This window comes from Dermacentor silvarum, chromosome 6, assembly GCF_013339745.2.
Source record: "Dermacentor silvarum isolate Dsil-2018 chromosome 6, BIME_Dsil_1.4, whole genome shotgun sequence".
In the NCBI taxonomy this organism is placed as follows: Eukaryota; Metazoa; Arthropoda; class Arachnida; order Ixodida; family Ixodidae; genus Dermacentor; species Dermacentor silvarum.
In genome coordinates, this window is record NC_051159.1 from 28,840,423 (window position 1) to 28,859,146 (window position 18,724).

At 46.6% G+C, this 18,724-nt stretch overlaps 2 protein-coding genes across 2 annotated transcripts in view; one reads left to right on the plus strand and one right to left on the minus strand.

Annotated features, from left to right (window-relative positions):
* The window catches only part of LOC119455352 (cytoplasmic aconitate hydratase-like), a 607,544-nt gene that overhangs the window by 245,018 nt on the left and 343,802 nt on the right, over positions 1 to 18,724 (minus strand). The gene's annotated exons all lie outside the window — the stretch shown is intronic.
* LOC119455354 (alpha-mannosidase 2C1) overlaps positions 1 to 18,724 on the plus strand; it is a 135,494-nt gene that overhangs the window by 50,156 nt on the left and 66,614 nt on the right. Inside the window, exons 9-11 of the mRNA XM_049668723.1 lie at positions 1,270 to 1,429; positions 11,654 to 11,783; positions 13,884 to 14,288. Coding sequence (XP_049524680.1) covers positions 1,270 to 1,429; positions 11,654 to 11,783; positions 13,884 to 14,288 — 695 coding nt within the window. The remainder of the gene's footprint in view (positions 1 to 1,269; positions 1,430 to 11,653; positions 11,784 to 13,883; positions 14,289 to 18,724) is intronic.

Consider the following 18,724-nt stretch of genomic DNA (forward strand, 5'->3'; position numbering starts at 1 on the left):
CCAGCGCGTGGGTGACGCGTGTGCGTGATTCGCAGCAGCTGCCGCCGACAAACCTCCCAGATGACACGCGCTACTCTGGTGCCATCTCATAGCCACCGTCGCCGCACTGCGCTTTTCTTCTCGCCCTTTCGCCATACCCTCCTCCTCCACTTTTCACCTCATGGTTCCGCTGCACCCTCCTCCTCCGCTTTCCTCCTCGCGTCTTTCATCCCCCGCTGTGCTCCATGTTCGCTCTTCCAGCCTTCGCTATGCTCGTTCACTCGTTAACGGTTACACCGACGCTCGCCGTAGGAATGGGCACCTAGGAGCTGCGCTCTAACATCCAAAAGGTATAGCTGTTGTACTTGAACAATGCAACAGAAAAAGTCTTAGTATGCAAATCATTACCTTAAATCAGAGGCAGTTGACGGGCTTACACACCCATTTCTATCGATGACACGCCTCCAAAAGTTGCTTTGGTTATGCATGCTTTGTGGATACGTGCTTGTGCTTTTACAGTTGTGGCAATGCTCATCCTATAGCCAGTTACTTGTTAACTGTTGCACACATTGTTTTACTTTTTTGCCAGTGATTGCTCTGACTGAATTACCACTATTATCACGCCATCGCTTTCTTGCAAAATATGTTTCCTGTTTTTAAACTTTGTGAATGCGGTTGTCAATTCACAAGCCAGACAGGCATACCTAATAATATCGCACATGCTGCATGAAGAGTGTTACACTTATCGCAAACATACGCAAGCACCATAGATTGCTCCGGCATGTACAATGTATATCATTGTACGCGTCACTGTACAATGTGATGTGATTTGATGACTACTGATTATGGTTGCTGCTATAGTTGGCATTTAATTAAGCATTCTTTTGCTATTTAGGCATAAGTTTGCCCTACAGGAAATTCAATTATTCAGTAATTCTTTCTGGCAATGTGTTTTCTAACTGTATGTGAAACACTGTGAGCACTAAGCATTGAGTGTGCTGCAGAAGCATACGCATGCATTAAATTAAGGGTGTGCATCAGCAGGTTATTTACAAAAGTGGTTTGAGTTGTCATCCAGCAGCAGCACATTACACAAGCACTCTTTGGCAGGTGGGTAAATGCGGCAAGTTGATTTAATGGCTATCGAGCACAGACACAAGTGGACACGCATTATGAAAGGGGAAACAAGCAACAAGAGTTATCTGGTTTGATGTGTACAAATCTCCTGGGTTGGAATTGACTGCAGTTTTGAGCTACCTGCTCAGCTCCTGACTAAGTGCTGTGCTGCAGGATATGTGGGGTGTCCCGATTCCTCACTCAGAAGTTAAGCTGGAACCTGGTGAACAAGTTTCCTCACCACAACTTCCTGTGGGAAGGCCTAGATGGCAGCACGGTCTTGGCCCACTTTGCTCCATCCGAAACATACGGAGCGGAGCTCCGGGTGGCTGAGGTAAGCTTTGATCTGCTTTCACTTTTTTTTTTCTTGTAGATTGAGCTGAACTATCATGCTTGAACTATAAAAAGTTTACATACTTTGGGGTGCATCTTGTCCCTAAACAATAATTGTCATCTGTCTGGCTTCTGTTTCCTTTCTTGAAAACTTGTCACTGGCTGCTTTAAATGCTATGTCACAGTGATAATGTGCATGAATTTGGCGGCCTGGAAGTATCAGGTGCACAGCATTAAAGAAAGGAAAGGCATGCAATATTGATGACGATTATTGTTGCGTGACAAAAAGACACCCCAAAGGATAAAAACTTTTCTTTAAGAGTGTGGTTCACTGCTTTGCAAGTGGAGTTGTTGACATGATGGCTTTATTTTTATGTGTGAACTTGTACAAACTGAAGTTCTTTGCCATCACCATTGCTACCGCTGTGCCAAGTCTACTTTTACTGCAAGACAAAGGTGTGTCCCAGACAGCTTCACTTGCTTCTTTCTTGGGTTAGCAAGAATTAGGAGGGGGGGAGGAATTTTTAAGGGGGGCCCTGAACCACTTTTTATCAAAGTTGAGAAATGCATTTGAAGTTAAATTAGATCATTTCAGAAATACTTTGCAGCAAAAAGTACCGTATTTATTCGCGTAATGAACGCACTGGCATAATGAACGCACCCCAACTTTAGTTGTAAAAATTTGTTCTTTTTTTCTCCCGCATAATAAACGTACCCTGAACTTGCTGCCATGACGTAGGAGACACACGGTACGATTCGGCATCTGATATGGCGTCCGGCAGGTACGAGTGTATTGGACGCTGAATAATACCGTGTGTCTCCGACTTTTATTGCGATAGCATATATATGGACACTCCAGGCACATTTTTGCCGTCGGCGCCGACAATTGCGGCTCTATCTTCAGCGTTGAGTGAGGAAAGCGGGGAGGAAACGCGGCGTTTTCTGTTGCGCGCATGGCGCCGGTGGAAAGGGAGGGAGGGGGCGGCGCAGCGACGGATCGTTGCGCGGCCGAGCGGACCCTTATTTAAAAGCTATCTGTGTCGGGGGCTGAGTCTAGGTGTGACGGCAGCTTATACCTTTGTGCATGCTCCGTTCTCGCCGCTCAGTTTGCGTTGAAGTGATACACAGCACGAAGGCCACTTCGCTCACTGTTGCTGCCTGCTTGCTCATGCCAGCATTTTGACAGCGAGTGTCCGCGGTCATTGAGTGTGATGTTTTCATGTTTGCCTGTGCGCGCTGACACCATACTTGTTAATTTACATAGTTATCGAATGTTTGCAAGTTTATATAGCCGCTAACACTACTATCGTCACTTCATATAGCTGCCTACGCATTTGCTCTCGCAATCAATGGTTCGCCTTTTGGGTGAAGCTGCAACTTTTTTAGAGGTGGCCGCGGAAAAAAAAATCTCTCAAAATTTTACCCTGCATAATGAACACACCCCCAACTTTGTGCATATTTTTCAGGAAAAAAGTGCGTTCATTATGCGAGTAAATATGGTACTTCAATCTGTTCAGCAGAAGCGGGGTTACTCGCAGTCAAACAACCCCATCTTCCGCTCATTCTTCAATGACTTGCACTGCGAAGGCTACGGCAGAGCAAGGTGCGCTTACAATGCTCCACCTACTGAACATTATGGTGGCTTGCAGTTCAAATTTGATTTTGAAAGTTCACATAGATGCCACTATTTCCGATTTTGGTGCCTACGAGCCGCCAAACGTGGTTGTCCTCAGAGAGCCGCAGTGCACTCAGCCAGTGGACTTGTCGCGGCACCCCACGGCGACCATAGTATCTATGCTATGTAGCACACCGCAGCTACATGTAACTGCAATGCGTATGCACAGCGTTTAATTTGTGGACGACAGGGCTTGAATGCGTTCTCGCGGTCATACACTCCAGCTGACCGTGCTACGAAGTGCGGACTGGTTTTGTTCTTCACCAGCTTCACTGAAGGGGAGTAGCCACATCCAACTTGTGCATTTTGAAGCGCTATCAATAGCTCTAGGGGTGTGCGAATATTTCAAATTTTTCAAACTATGAATCGAATAGGTAGTTATTCGATACGGTCATCGAATTGAATAGTCACTATTCGTAAATGCGAATATATTTTCTATAATATTTCAATATTTGAGAATGTCAACTGTGCCCAAGTACTAAACATAAAATTGGAGCAAAAGTATGGTAAGCTTTCAACCCTGCGGGCATAGTATAGACATAAAACTTGAAAACTTGCATAGTGCAGCAGGCTTCGTCACTTAGGTAGCCATACTTTACAGGAAGGAAGGCATGAGAAGGAACTACTTGTTTGCTCCTAATGCTTCATTTGTGCTTTTAATAAACATCGCTTCATAACATACTCTGTAATGACAGAAACTTGCTAACTTCAAGAATGCTGGGATGTGAGCATCGTTTCATATTAATTTTGATAAAGGCTATTCATTATTATGGAGGTATTCAATATTCGATTCGCTTCTGACACTGTTCCATTCGTATTCGATTTGGTCTCAAAAATCGCTATTCGCACACCCCTAAATAGCTCAATATGAAGCGAAGTCTGCCAAGGCGTCTAACCAGGGGCAACCATGATGTGGTCTGACCTTAGGTTCCGCGCTGTTTGAGGCAAGTTGAGTGTTCAAAACTAGTCAAAATTAACGAAACCCAACAGCTTCAACACTAATACGCAGGCTGGCAAAAGTTTAATTCCTACGTGGGCAGCCATGGCTGAGCGTGAGCAGATGATAGTCAGGTTCTTCCGGAAATACGTAATTATTATCAGAATTCGAAAGCAGATTTTAACATGATAGCGTCAAGGGCCCTGCGTTGCAGAAAATCCACTGTCGGCGTCCGCCACCGCTGGCATGTTCCGTCACAAAAAATCATTCTGGACCACTACCATGCAGGCCCTCCGTGTGGCGGAGAGACGTTACTGAACTAATTGAATTTCTCAAAGTAAAGTGCATAAGAAAAGTCGTAAAGTCTGATTTGCACACAACCTACAGACATGATAGCATCGGATTATAATTTGAATATACAAGAAAATAATTTGAAAATACGAGAAAACATAATTTTGTTACCGCAGAAACTCAAACGCCAACCCCTTTTTCTTTGCTTATAGTGGTATGAATCATTGATCAGTCACTGCTTGTAGTCTCTGCCTTATGGGGGTATCAGCCATTGCTCTGCCCTGCACTGCCGCCTAGATTGGCCCACCATTGTTTTCTATCGGACCCTGTGTCTCTAGTAGAAAATCTGGTGCCGGCGTCAATGGGGCCCGATAACGCTATCCCGCTCCACTCTTAAAGGCGAAGCTTAAGCGTCCTCGAAGTTTTTCACTTACTTCAGCCCGTTTATTAAACTGCGTCTATAAATATATACAGTAACAGCAGGAAGAAGCACACTGATCCAAACACTCTTCTGCAGCTATTGGCCAATAGCATCCGCCTTTCGGAATCAGCTATATTATGAAATAAAGCGTTCAGAAAAAAAATTGAGGAGCAGGCTTCTGTTGAAAAGAGAGCGTTTGAGAGAAAGGCGGCTTTGCCCTCAGCTTGCGAGCTCCACGAGCCATGCACGACTGCAAAATTTGGCTGAGATGTTCACAGAAGTGTATGCTACCTGCGAACTGTGTTTTTTCATCAAGGTTCAGGAGGGTGTAATATGCTGACAATAATTTATCTTTTGTATTGGATACCTCTGGTATATGAATTTCCCTGACTGAACTACTACATAATAACAAAATAACACTACATAATACAGTAGAACCCCGCTGTTACGTTTTTCACGGGAAGTAAAAAAAGCCCGTAAGAGCTGGGAAACGCAAGAGCCAGGAAACAGGAAAAATTGAGAAATGGGAGTAGTGTTGAACTGCACACAATATTATTTTAATTCTTACGTGCGACAAAAACTAGTTTCGCCCGACAGCCGAAGTATCGATTGCGATGAGCTATACAAAGTAAGAATATTAGTTTTATCGTCTGTATAAACTTGTAAACATTCGGTTATTAACTAATTAACAAACATGGTGTCAGTGCCCACAGGCAAACATGAACACATCACACTCGATGAGCGCGGACACGCGCAGTTAAGCGCCGCTGCAGAAGCGAGCGAAGTGACCTTCGTGCCGTTGTCTATCGCTTCAACCCAAACTGAGCGCTGAGAACACGCAGCACGCACAAAGCCACGAGCCGCCGACGAACCTACACTGCGTAGAATCTGCCCCCACGCAGATCGCTTTCAAGATAAGGCCCACGGGACCGCGCGCCGCCGCGCAGTGTGATGCCAGAGCACAACGCTGCCCGCTATCCTGCCCCCCCCCCCCCCTCGCTCCCTCGCTGGTGCCTCGAGCGCAACGGAAGGAGGCGCACTTCCTCCCTGCTTTTCTTCGAGCGCGAGACGCGGTCGTCGGCTCCCCTCGCACGCTTTCACTCGCACATTCAGCATACGTCGCGGCAGCATACGTCGCGGCAGCATACGTCGTCGCAGCATACGTCGCCGTAGCATACGTCGTCAGCAGCATACGTCGCGGCTTCCCTCGCATGCTTAGCGTGCGAGGGAAAAGCCGCGACGTATGCTGCGACGACGTATGCTGCGACGACGTATGCTGCGACGACGTATGCTGCGACGACGTATGCTGCGGCGACGTATGCTGTATGTGCGAGTGAAAGCGTGCACCGTATGCTGTATGTGCGAGTGAAAGCGTGAGAGGGGAGCCGACGACTGCGTCTCGCGCGCGAAAGAAAGCATACGGCTGCGCGGCGACGGCATTATCGCCCTTGGACATCTATGAGCCAAAACCAATTTTAGGGCCGCAACGCGTCATAGACATCATCTTTAGATAGCAAAAGCGGATATCAAAGGCCATACTTTTGCTGGCGGAAACCGAAAATACGTAATAAATGTCGCCCCCAGCACTTTGGGCGGCCAATGCCATCGTCAAGCAACCAAGCCAAGCGACATGAAAAGCCAAAATGGCCGCTCGGGCCGGCGCGGTGTGGCAGTTCGCAACGTATGATGCGGAAACGGTCCCACAGTTGCGACGTAACAGCGGGGTTACCAATGCATTGGGTTCTATGGGAGCTGTGCCGGGACCGGCCGAAAACGACGTAACAGCCGGGAGAACGCAGCACCCGGGAACGTAACTGCGGGGTTCTACTGTATTCATTTTAACAGCGAAGCTATTTAGGCCAGCTGTAAAATGTGCATGTTTCACGAAAATCCAGCCGCGCTATAGCCATGGCAGCCAGCGACGCCGTAGCTGCCTGCCACTGCGTTGCCTAGTAACCACCTCACGGAGTGTCGCACGCTATGCTCGGGAGAGAGAAAGAGAAAATAAGAGCTGAGAGAGAGAAACAAATTGTAGCAGCACCAACGGGGCAACGCGCAGAGGTGCTGCCGACGCCAACCTGCGCTTCTCCGTTTCCCCACATTAGCGCCGAATGCTCGCGATCTCCGTGACTACTTTTTTGTGTCCCCAAACATTAAAAAAAATTTAAATAAAATGGGGAAGCCCTCACTACCAGATAGGTACAGCAGGCATGAATGCAGCAGGCGCCTCTTGCGGCGGCTCGGCCGAGCTCCCACCAGCTGCGCACTACTGCGCATGCCCTGTGATGTCATCCCGGCATGTCGTCTGCTGCGCGCCGCCCGTACACTGTGCATAGCTTTCACCCAAGTTCCCCTACATGTGCTCGGACTGCAAGTGCTTCGCGAGGCAGTCTCCGATGCCACGGACCACGAGGAAATGCTTATACACTTCGTATAACTTAGCATCACTTGGCATTACTTCGTATAACTTAACATCACTTCATATAGTCATGACATAGCTGGTCATGTCTTTAGCCTTGCGCCACTAGTACAAGCTACCCCGATTTTAATAGTGAAGCTGGTTAAGCCAGCCGTAATTTGTGGTGCGTATCAAGAAACTACCAAGAAAGAAAATAAAATAAACTTTCTGGCCGAGGCGGGATTTGAGCCCGTGTACCCCCAGTTCCAAGGCGAGCGTCATAACCACTAGGCTATACAGCCACTTTTTTTTTTTCTTTCATGGTATTTATTACGAATACGTAAGATATTTCCTTAGCTGCCAAAACAGTCTTAGCCGCGTCTACAAGCACAAAACAAACACTTCACAGTACAATTATTACAGTAAGAGTTCTCTAAAAGGGAGGCAAAAGGATACACTTCATCAACAACTGATACCAGTCTGGTTGGGAGTCTCTCTGATCATAAAAGTCTTTCAGCTGTGAAATCATCCGAATGAAATTTGACTTCGAAGATGCAATTGGTTCTGCATTCCGGTCTAGCATGCGAGTTTTCCATCAACTGTGCAACGCCATAAGCAGGAGCATATCAAAAGGCACATCGTCACATTGAGGTGGTATCAGATATCGTATTGTATAAGCATTTATATCAAGATCCTTTTTTAAAGTCCTTTGGAGAACGTCCCAAAACAATATGGCATCCTTGCAATCAATAAAACAGTGTTCTGTGGTTTCCGGTACATTACAGAGATGACAGTTTATCGAAGATACAAAGATTCCTTTCCTATTTAACCAGGTTTTAACAGGTAACGTTTCAGTGTGCACTTTGAAGAAGAATGTTTTAGTGTGAGGAGGAATAGGCATTTTACAGACCCGTGTAAGGACGTCATCTCCAGGTAAGCCGATGTACAGCGATCGGTATAACAGAGGTTTAAAAAGCATATCAATTAGATCTTTATACAGATTTTTCCTTGAGATAGAGAATAAGTACTCATTTGAGAACCTCACTGCAAGAAAATGCACTGAGAGGCACACTTCACGCATGAATCCCTGCAAATATGGATGTGAATCAAAATTTGTCGAAATTACTAAATTTGGTAAAACGGTTGAAGAGATTAACTTGCAAGAATGCCCAAAGTAATGGGTGAGAACAGTCTCGAAAAAAGATGAAACTAGACACCAATTGTCTAACATAAAGGTGAACCAGGCCAAGACCGCCTGCACTAACCGGTCTGAAAATATTGTCACGCCTCATTGGCTCATAAGATGATGACCAAATAAAGGTTGAAAATATTCGGTGAAACTGCTGTATGTAAACCCTGGAACAATGAATTATTTGCAGCACATAGAAGAGTTTTGTTGCCAAAAATAAATTGCACGCTTTAGCTCTGCCAAAGACTGAGATTATGTGGAACGAATGTTTGGGCATAGCGTCTTAGGGTTGGTACACGTTCTCTCCAGTAATGTGCACTTGACTTATATGCATCCAATGGAACGCCCAGGTATTTTGGTGGTTGACAAGTCCACTCAATACCAGCAAAATATGTCGGTTTAAAGATCCATGAGCCAAACCAAAGCCCCAAACTTTTAGCACAGTTCATTCGTGCACCAGAAATTGCGCCAAATTCCTCTATCTTAGACACCACAGTTGTGATACTGGGCTTGTCCGTGCAAAAGAAAGCGAGGTCGTCTGCATATGCCAGCACTTTCACCTCTGTTCCAAAAACACTGAAACCATGAATATTAGTAGAGTGAATAACGTTTAAACACAGTGGTTCCAAGTAAAGGGCAAAAAGCAATGGCGACAAGGGACAACCTTGCGTCACAGAGGAACGAATTGACACAGGCTTGGACAGGTGACCATTGACAATCAAACGAGTTGAACAATCATTATAGCACAATTTCACACCTTTAAATATAACGGAGCCAACGTTAGCACGCTCGAGAAGAGAAAAGAGAAAAGAATGACGAACACTATCAAAAGCCTTAGCTAAGTCTACTTGTAGCATTGCTAGCTGATCATAAGAACTGGAACAATGTTCCAATACTGTACGGGCGATGTGTATGTTTGTTTGTATTGAGCGGCCTTTCAGGCTGCAGGTTTGGTGAGAACCAATAAGAATCGACATTGCAAATTGTAGTCTGTTTGATAATACCTTTGGAAAAATTTTATAGTCTACATTAGACAGTGTAATAGGTCTGTAGCCTTCAACAGATCGCAGTTTCTCTCTGTCGGTGTATTTTGGAATGAACACTGTGTGGAATCTAAATCCAGATCAAAAGCAAGTTTGAAAATCTTGAGTAACACGGGAGAAAGTAGGAATTTAAAAGCTTTATAAAACTCTCCTGAAATGCCATCTGGACGTCTTTGATATCGGTAATTGGTCAATAGCTAATTCTATTTCTTGTTGAGTGAAAGAACCACTAATGACAGAACACTCTTCTTCAGTTAAAGTGGTTACAAAGGATACAAAGCGTCTTACCACATTATCATTTTGTTTATCAGAAGGGGCGTTAAACAATGCCATGTAGTAAAACTCAAATTCCGACATTATTTCCTTTGTATTAGAGACCAGAGACCCGTTCGAATAAATATCTGGTATTAGCCTGCTTTTTGCATTGCGGTATTCATCAAGTAAAGTTTGACATGTGGGTTCCTCAGAATGTAAAGTACGATTATTACGTGATCGAACACGGGCACCTCTGTAGCATATTGCGTCATATTCCTGAAGTGCACATTTAGCTTTAGTAATTTTGTCCAAATAAGAGCCAGGTGCCTCACAATTCTAGATCATAGATATTATGAAGACTTTTCAGTAAAGTATTTTCTTCTAATTTTCTATAGAACGACCTCACAGACCTGATTTCTATCGCGATTGACCGAACGTCTTGTTTGAAAAGCTCCCAAGAGGCAAATAAAGGCATATCAGCAGCCAAACAAGTTTTGAGTGCCATCCGCACACGAGAAATGAAGTCCCCATCATTCACAAGTGAAGAGTTAAGTTTCCAGAGTGCCCAGTTCGGTCTGAAATTTGAACGAGTGTTTTTTCCAATCTGCGTGGTAACAATGCAGTGATCTGAAAAAGAAACAGGTTCTGCTTTACAGGACATTTCAGGGGATATAAGAACCGATGAAACATAAATGCGATCAAGTCATGTGTGGGTACTTCCTTGTGCATGTGTATAAGAGGGTAGGCTACTCGATGCCCCTGTGTCTATCAGTCCAGCCTTCTCAACTATAAGAGACAACACTTCAGCACTCCTATCACTACGACTAGGCCCAGTACGGTCATTTCGATTGCACACACAATTGAAATCGCCCTTTTGTTTCTCAGGAAGAGTTTACCATATTCTGCTGTCACATTTAATGTTGACAGTGAGGGGCGATTTATACAATGCGATTTTATGTTGTATGGCTTGCCATGGCGCCTAATCAATGTATATGCCTTTAATGATGCACCGCGACGCATTAATCTTTTTGAGAACATAGCTACCTTACTTGACTGTGACCGTAATGTTGTGTTCATAGGCTATACAGCCACGCTTGCAGAACATGCATTTATGCGAACCGTATGATTGCGTTTGAGTGTCGTCGTCTTCGTCCACAGCTGGCGTGTTCGTACACTCATGCTCTGCGAGGTGAAGAGGTTTTGCGCGCTATGAGAGCGAGAGAGAGACGCATTCACGGAGCGGCTCTCTTGGAACGCGATGTCGGTGTTGCAATCTACGCTATGCAATGATCATATATATATATATATATATATATATATATATATATATATATATATATATATATATATATATATATGAGCATTTTTCTTCAATAAAAATTTTGTTGTGTGTACACACCAGAAACTGAACAAGAGACAAGCGGTCGCATGGCGGCAGCTGCAGACAAGAACGTTTGTAAACACAGTGATCTTGATTCTCAGTTACCCAGAGCTTTATTCGTCAAACCAATGCAACTTTTGTGAGGCCAGGACAGCCCTGGAACACATGTTATGGGAGTGCAAACAAGGGGGGGTTCCAGACGGGGACGCAGCCTCGAGCTGAACACGCTGGGAGACTACGCTGCTCAGCTCCGCCCTCGAAGACCAACTCTGGGCCATCCAGCGGGCCGAGGAAGCCGCCAGAGCTCAAGGGCTCGTGGCCGACACCTAGGCAGGGGTATTCACCCAAATCCCCGAATAACTCGCCGGACTATAAATAAAGTTATCGTTCTTCTTCTTCTTTTGTGCGTACAGTGCATGTTCTGTTTATTTTTGTTTTTATTACATTGTGCTGCTCAGGCATAGCTTTGACATTGGAGATTGCTGGGAGAGGCCTGCAGTGAACACAAGATATGCTGCTGATGAGTGCTATTAACCTTGCAAGTGTAATGCGGGCGTTAAGCACCACATACACAGTTAAATAAGAAGTGTTTGCACAGACAGCTTTTCCAGGCTGTAACTCTCCTAACGGCACAGGTGGTGAAATCGGTGACAAACCTGGAGGACAAGGGGCGGGTGTCACACAGCATTCTCCTCTTTGGTCATGGAGACGGAGGGGGCGGCCCTACAGAGGCCATGCTGCGGCGTCAGTCAAGACTACAAGACTGTCAACGGTCTTCCCAGGTGAGCTTTTATCTTTGTCATTGCATTAATTATTTCTGATGTGGGTCAGCAATGCCTCCTTGTTAAGTTCTTCATTTGTACCAGGGATTACTGAATCTTTGTTGAAGGCAGATGTGCCAAATTTTGTATTAACCCTTTCTGCTTACAGGGGGAGAGTGAGTTTGGCCGGGTGAGAAGCATTATTCATAAAGATGGCAAGGGGAGTTTGTAACCAGAAAGAATATGCTTACTGCCATTTCGTACCAGACATTTACTTTTAAATGGAATATGATGTTGAAATTGCAGTCACTGACCAAGTCAAGGTGAAAAGACACACTGAGACAATTCGGGACCTGTACGTATCCTGAAACGTCTCTGTGTGTTTTTTCACCTTGACTTGGTCGGTGACAGTGACCGCAATTTCTTCATCATGAATTTACTTGACCATACGAACTTTCATCGAACTCGTGACTGCATTAAATGGTATATACAGTAGAATCACGATGATACAATGTCATCCGATTCGAATTTTGGGATATGAATTCTTCAAAAGTCCTCACGCAACTCTATTAGCTTACGACGTGCTTAATTTCTAATGTTGTGAACTGCTTTACGCGACACATGATACGAACAATTGAGCTGCCGTGCAATCCCTGGCGAAAAGGTCCTGGTGAAAGAACTCAAAAGAAACTCGAGATAACTGGGCAGATCATTAAATAGACAGCTTTAGTTGAGCGCCGTTCACATGCTGCTTTGCTCACATGTCATGCGCTGAGGCACTACAGGGAACTGCGTAGATTTTGCATTTGATAAGCTCGTCTCGCGGAGATGTGAGCGGCGCACTACCAACTCGACTGCAAAACCACTGAGAAGCCAAGTAGATGCGCTCTCGCACTCCAATCAGCCGGCTTTGTAAGCGGAGCGAGGGAACCGATCTTGGTTCTTATCTTAGTCAAAAGCGAACTAAAAAAAAGACGCTTAGCCTTGCACTCGGCCGCTGCAACGCTTGAAAGAAGGAAGCTGGGTGATCGTAGCCCAGCATTTTCCGGAAGTGCGCGTGAACTTATAATCTTGTTACTCATGATGATGATCATTTCTTTTAGCGCGTCACGGACTTACGGCCGTCACTCTCTCTCGCTCTGACAGCACGCAAAACCTCTTCTCCTCGCAGAGCACGAGCGTACGAACGCGCCAGCTGTGCACGAATACGACGACGCTCGAATGCAATCATATGGTTCGCATAAATGCTTGTTCTGCAAGCGTGGCTGTATAGACTAGTGGTTACTATGCTCGCTTTGGGACCGGGGGTACGCGGGTTTGAATCCCAAGGGCCTCGGCAAGATAGGTAGTTTATTTTATTTTCTTTCTTGGTAGTTTCCTTGCTACGCACCACAAATTACCGCTGGCTTAATCAGCTTCGCTGTTAAAAAGAAAAACTGGTATTGACTTACCACGGCATTGATGTGAGACAGCAGCCGGTGAAAGCAGCGGTGACACTTAGTGGGTGCCATTTTTCGGTCGGTCTTAATGGTGCATGAAGTCACAGTGGGCATTGTTGAGTGTCAGGATTAATTGGAGCTGCATGATAAGCCTGCTGTGCCTAATTCTTGTAGCAGGGTCATGGCTATGTGTATTCGGTTGAAGAATGCAATTGCTAAAACAAAATATGTCCACTGGTGTGTTAATAATTTTATTTATTGTGCCATGTACCCTACAGTTATTTCGCATTAAGCATCTCTTCATATAAGATGGAGATATCAGTGCTTGGGGCATTTAGTCAGAGCTCTGTTTTCATTGATCTAAGTAAAGTGCGTAAATAATGAATAGCTACCAGTGTTGCGACCGCCAGCTGTGAGTTGGCTGTCCGTCCGTTACCATGGTGATGAAAGTGGCACCAACTCATGCACATTTACACTTCATACTATTTCTAGCGTAATCCTTGCCACCTTGTGCAGGTCAGCGCACTTACGGCGTCTTGAATATTATGGTGTTCACCTGCAACTACTGGTTATATTGCAGCCAGTTTAAGGTAGGAGTGTGTCTTGCAGTTAAGAGCCTAGGCATTGCTCTAGAATGTAAAGCCCGGCAAGATGTTTGTAAGCAGTGCCTCCCATTTGCAGAGTCGCACTGTCTACACCAGATGCCTTCTTCTCGGCCCTGGAATCCGAGTCTCGCAGCCTCTGCCGCTGGGCAGGCGAACTCTTTTTGGAGCTTCACTGTGCGACGTACACTACGCATGCACGGACCAAGCAGCTCAACCGCATGTGTGAGCAGGCACTGAGAGACGCAGAGATGATCTGTTCGGTGGTGTTTGCGCTTGCACCAGATGTGGCACCATACCCAAGTCAGGAATTTGAAGCCTGCTGGAAGGATGTGCTCCTAAACCAGTTTCACGATGTCCTGCCGGGAAGCTGCATAGCTGAGGCCAGAAAAGATGCTGAAAGGCTCAATAGTGAAGTGCTCAACCGGGTGCGACAGTTAAGCGATGGAGCTCTGGAGAAACTTTTTGGTGAGTGCAACACTTGTACAAATCTATTCATATTATGATCATGTCACAACATGATTGTTACCGTAATCTGTATCCTTGCATGCACCCTTTTGAAAAATGTTAGGAATAAGTGCACTGTGTGTAAAATTCGGTATAAAAACTGGGACTTCACCATCAAACCGCATCATAGTTAGCTGTAAAAAATGGAAGCTAGTATCAATTTGTTTTGTGCATTGCTACTGCTTTCTTTTTAAATTGATAGGCTTCAGACACATCCAGCACACTGCCACATTGTGTGTTAGATTGTCCACTTAAGTGTCTTTATGCAATAGTGTGTACTTTCTAGGAGGTTTCCAGGTGGCCATTGTGTGGATGAACTTTCACGCGCAAAGGCAAAGCAAGGCAAAGGCAGTGGGGCACTTTACTGCTAAGAAAGGAAGTTACCATGGCATCATTGTCCCACTTTAATTTCTTAGGTGTCATATACGTGTACTATAGATATAGTCTTTGGAGCGTTAGCCAGTGCCATAACTCACAACCGGATGGCCGGGAGTGGTGGTGCTGGCTAACACTCCCAGGGATGGATATACTACACCGGTACCTTTCCTTAAGCTTGCCTTACACAAGAAAAGTGCCACTTTGGTTATGAAGCACTCAAGTTTCTCGGACACGTCGTAAGCATCAGAGGAGTCCGACCCGAACCCAACAAGCTTGCCGCAGTAGCAGTATTTTCTCCTCCTGCCGTCAAGAAGGCCGTGTAGCGCTTCCTGAGCTTGTGTGCGTATTATCACCGTTTCATTGAAAGCTTCTCGAAGATAGCGAAACCCCTGACTCTCCTTACAAGGGATGACATGCCATTTGCCTGGACGAATGAGCAACAGGCGGCCCTTTGCTGAACTACGGCAATGCATGCAGTCAGCACCCGTCCTGGCACATTTTGACGACGAGGCTGACACCGAGGTGCATACTGACGCCAGTAACATCGTTCTTGGCGGAGTATTCGTCCAACGTCAAGACTGCAATGAAAGAGTAATAGCTTGTGCTAGCCGCTTGCTGTCCCGTGCCAAGGCAAACGACTCTACCACAGAAAAAGAGTGTCTCACGGTTGTGTGGGTGATCACGAAGTTTCACCCTTATCTCTATGGCTGTCCCTTCAAAGTGGTGACAGACCACCATGCTCTATGTTGGTTGGCAAACATATGCGATCCTTCAGGACGACTGGCACGATGGAGCTTGCGGCTACAGGAATTTGACGTCGCTATCGTTTACAAGTCTGGCCGCAAGCCCGAAGACGCTGCCACACTGTCGCTTGCACCCACCAAATCTGTCAGTCGAGATTCGAAACTGCATCGGACATGATCTGATGGCAGCGTGTTGACCCTGAAATTCAACCTATCATCGATCACTTAGAGGGCTGCCCAACAATCATACCACGCCATCTATGTCGCGTATTGATGTCCTTGTGTCTACAAGACGACTTGCTTTACAAGAAAAATGCCCGTTTATCTGACCGAGCCTACCTCCTGGTGGTTCCAAAAGACTTGCGGGACGATATTCTTTTCGCTTGCCATGACGAGTTCACATTTGACCACTTAGGCTCCTCGCGAACGCTTGCCAGAATGCGCGATATGTATTACTGGCCCGGGCTTTCGGCAAGCGTCAAGCAGTATGTCAAAGGCTGTCGTCGTGAATGTCGGCGGCAAGTCACCTACCATGAAGCCCGCCGGGTTTTTGTAACCCATCAAACCACCTCACAAGCCATTCGACCAAGTCAGCTTGGACATTCTTGGGCCTGTTCCTCTGTCAACTGACGGCAACAAGTGAGTGATTGTCGCTACTGACTACAGTAGAACCCCACTGTTACGTTCCCGGGTGCTGCGTTTTCTCAGCTGTTACGTCGTTTTCGGCCGATCCCGGCATAGCTCCCATAGAACCCATTGCATTGGTAACCCTGCTGTTGCGTTGCATGTCGCTTTTCATGTCGCATGGCGACTTTTCATGTCACTTGGCTTGGTGGCTTGACAATGGGATTGGCCGCCCAAAGTGCCGGGGGCAACACCTATGACATATTTTCAGTTTCCGCCAGCAAAAGCATGGCCTTTGAGATCCGTATTTGCTATCCAAAGATGGTGTCTATGACGCATTGTGGCTGCTAAAATTGTTTTTGACGCATAGATGTTCCGTATAAAGTCCAAGGGCAATAACGCCTTCGCCAGGTGCCGTATGCTGTATGTGCAAGTGACAGCCGATGACCGTGGCTAAATCTCGCGCACGCAAGAAAACTGGAGAGAAAGTGTGCCTTCCATTGTGCTCGAGGCACCGGCGAGGGAGCGAGGGAGGTAGCAATTGTAAAGTCGCGGGCAACGGAGGGATAGCGGGCAGCTTTGTACTCTCGCATCAACTGCGTACTACGCGGTGGCGCGTGGACCGTATCTTGAAAGCGATCTCCATTGGTGGCATAGTCTAGGCAGTATAGATGCATCGGCGGCTGGTAGCTTTGTGTGTGCTGTGTGTTTTTGGCGCTCAGTTTGCGTTGAAGTGATAGACCACAGCACAAAGGTCACTTCGCTCGCTGCTGCAGCGGCGGTTCCTCACGCCAGCATCTGACAGCACATGTCCGCGCTCAGCGAGTGTGATGTGTCCTTGTTTGCCTGTGGGCGCTGACACCTTGCTTGTTGATATAGTTAATAAGCGAATGTTTACGGGTTTATACGAACAATAAAACTACTATCCTTACTTTGCATAGGTGTCCAATAATTAGCTACGCAATCAATGCTTCGGCTTTCGGGCGAAACTATGACTTTTTTTCACACGTAAGAATTAAAATAATACAGTATAGACCACTTATAATGTAACCGCTTATAGTGCAGTACCGGATGTAGTGTGGTCTTTCCAGACTCCCGTTAATTTTCCCATAGCACTCCATGTATTTATACGTATCGGTTATAGTGCAGTTGCGGGAAACAAAATACCGGTTACAGTGCGGCTGCCTGGGAGTACGGAAGTCAGCGGAGACGGCGAACGCTCTTCTCAAACGGGCGCCCCAAGGAGTGCTCGAGGAAGAAAGAGAGACGAAGTGGAGGAGAAGGTGGTGCGAACGAACAGCCAGTGAGGCTGAAACCAGAATCTTGAGTGCGAGTTGTGAAATATCACTGCGCGCAAAGCGAGCGAGGGCCACGGAACTGCCAACGCCGGCCAACGCTCGCTTCACGATAACGGCAGTAAACGAAACTTCAGGGAGCGGGCGGCACCGGCACGGCACGGCGAAGGGTGCAGGCGGAGACTGTGGAATATGAGGGAGGAGGGCGGTAGGGAAGCGTGTTTCGCCTCGGCAACTCCGCCGCTTCGGTGGCTTCCCTCGCCCTCCCTCATAGCTCCCTCACTTTCGACTGTCACCGTGCGCGCCCGCTGCTGTGCAGACACCGCCGCTCCAGCCGCTGTGCAGGCGCCGCCGCTCCAGCCGGCCCGGCGCCAGCTCCCCGAAGGTTCGTTTTCTGCCCTTATCGGGAAGCGGGTGTTTGCCGGCGTGGGCAGTTTCGTTGGCCGGCCTGGGACAGCGCTGCTGCTTCCCTCTGCGCCGTAGCCGCAGCATGCAAGGTCAACACGTGACTAGAATGTAGAGGAAGCATAAAGCAGAAAGAAGGGTTCACTGCCATTTTTCTACGCGTGGCTATGGTAGCGTGGCTGAGACGTCGGCACGTACACACATGTCCCGGCGCAATGCAGAATTGGCGACCTTGCCATTTGAGAGAGGGTGAAATTTCCGCCGCATTTTTTTCTTTCTTTCTTTCTTTTTTTTTTTTTGTTCACTCGCGGCATTGAGCAGTCTCTCCTAAGCTTTTACTCATGGCGGTGCCACGTGATTTGGTTTGAATTAACGAGATTCGACTTTAAATTGAATGCAAACATTCTAGTCGCATTCCTCAACTGTCACACACGCGTGGCGGCTCGATGCACATGTTTTGCATTTGTGCGGGCCTTGAAAATTGTTGCTTTGGTTATAGTGCGGTACCGCTTATAGTACGGATATTCGCGACTCCGGCGACTTACGTTATAAGCGGTCTACACTGTATTGTATGCAGTTCAACACTAATCTCATTTCTCAATTTTTCCTGTTTCTTGGCTCTTGCGTTTCCCGGCTCTTACGTTTTTTTTGTTTTTTTTACGATTCTGTGAAAAACGTATCAGCGGGGTTCTACTGTATATAACCCGCTATGCTGAGGCAGAGGTGCTCCCGCGAGCCAGACCTTCTGAGGTAGCGTAGTTCTTCATGTGTCACATTGTATTGTGTCATGGTGCCCCGTCCACTGTCATCACACACAGAGGAATGGGGTTAACAGCACAGCTCATGGACAAAATTTTTTAACTGAGCAATACCAGTCATCGAAAGACAACTGCTTACCATCCGCAGTCCAACGGACTGACAGAGTGATTAAACAAGACCATCACAGACATGA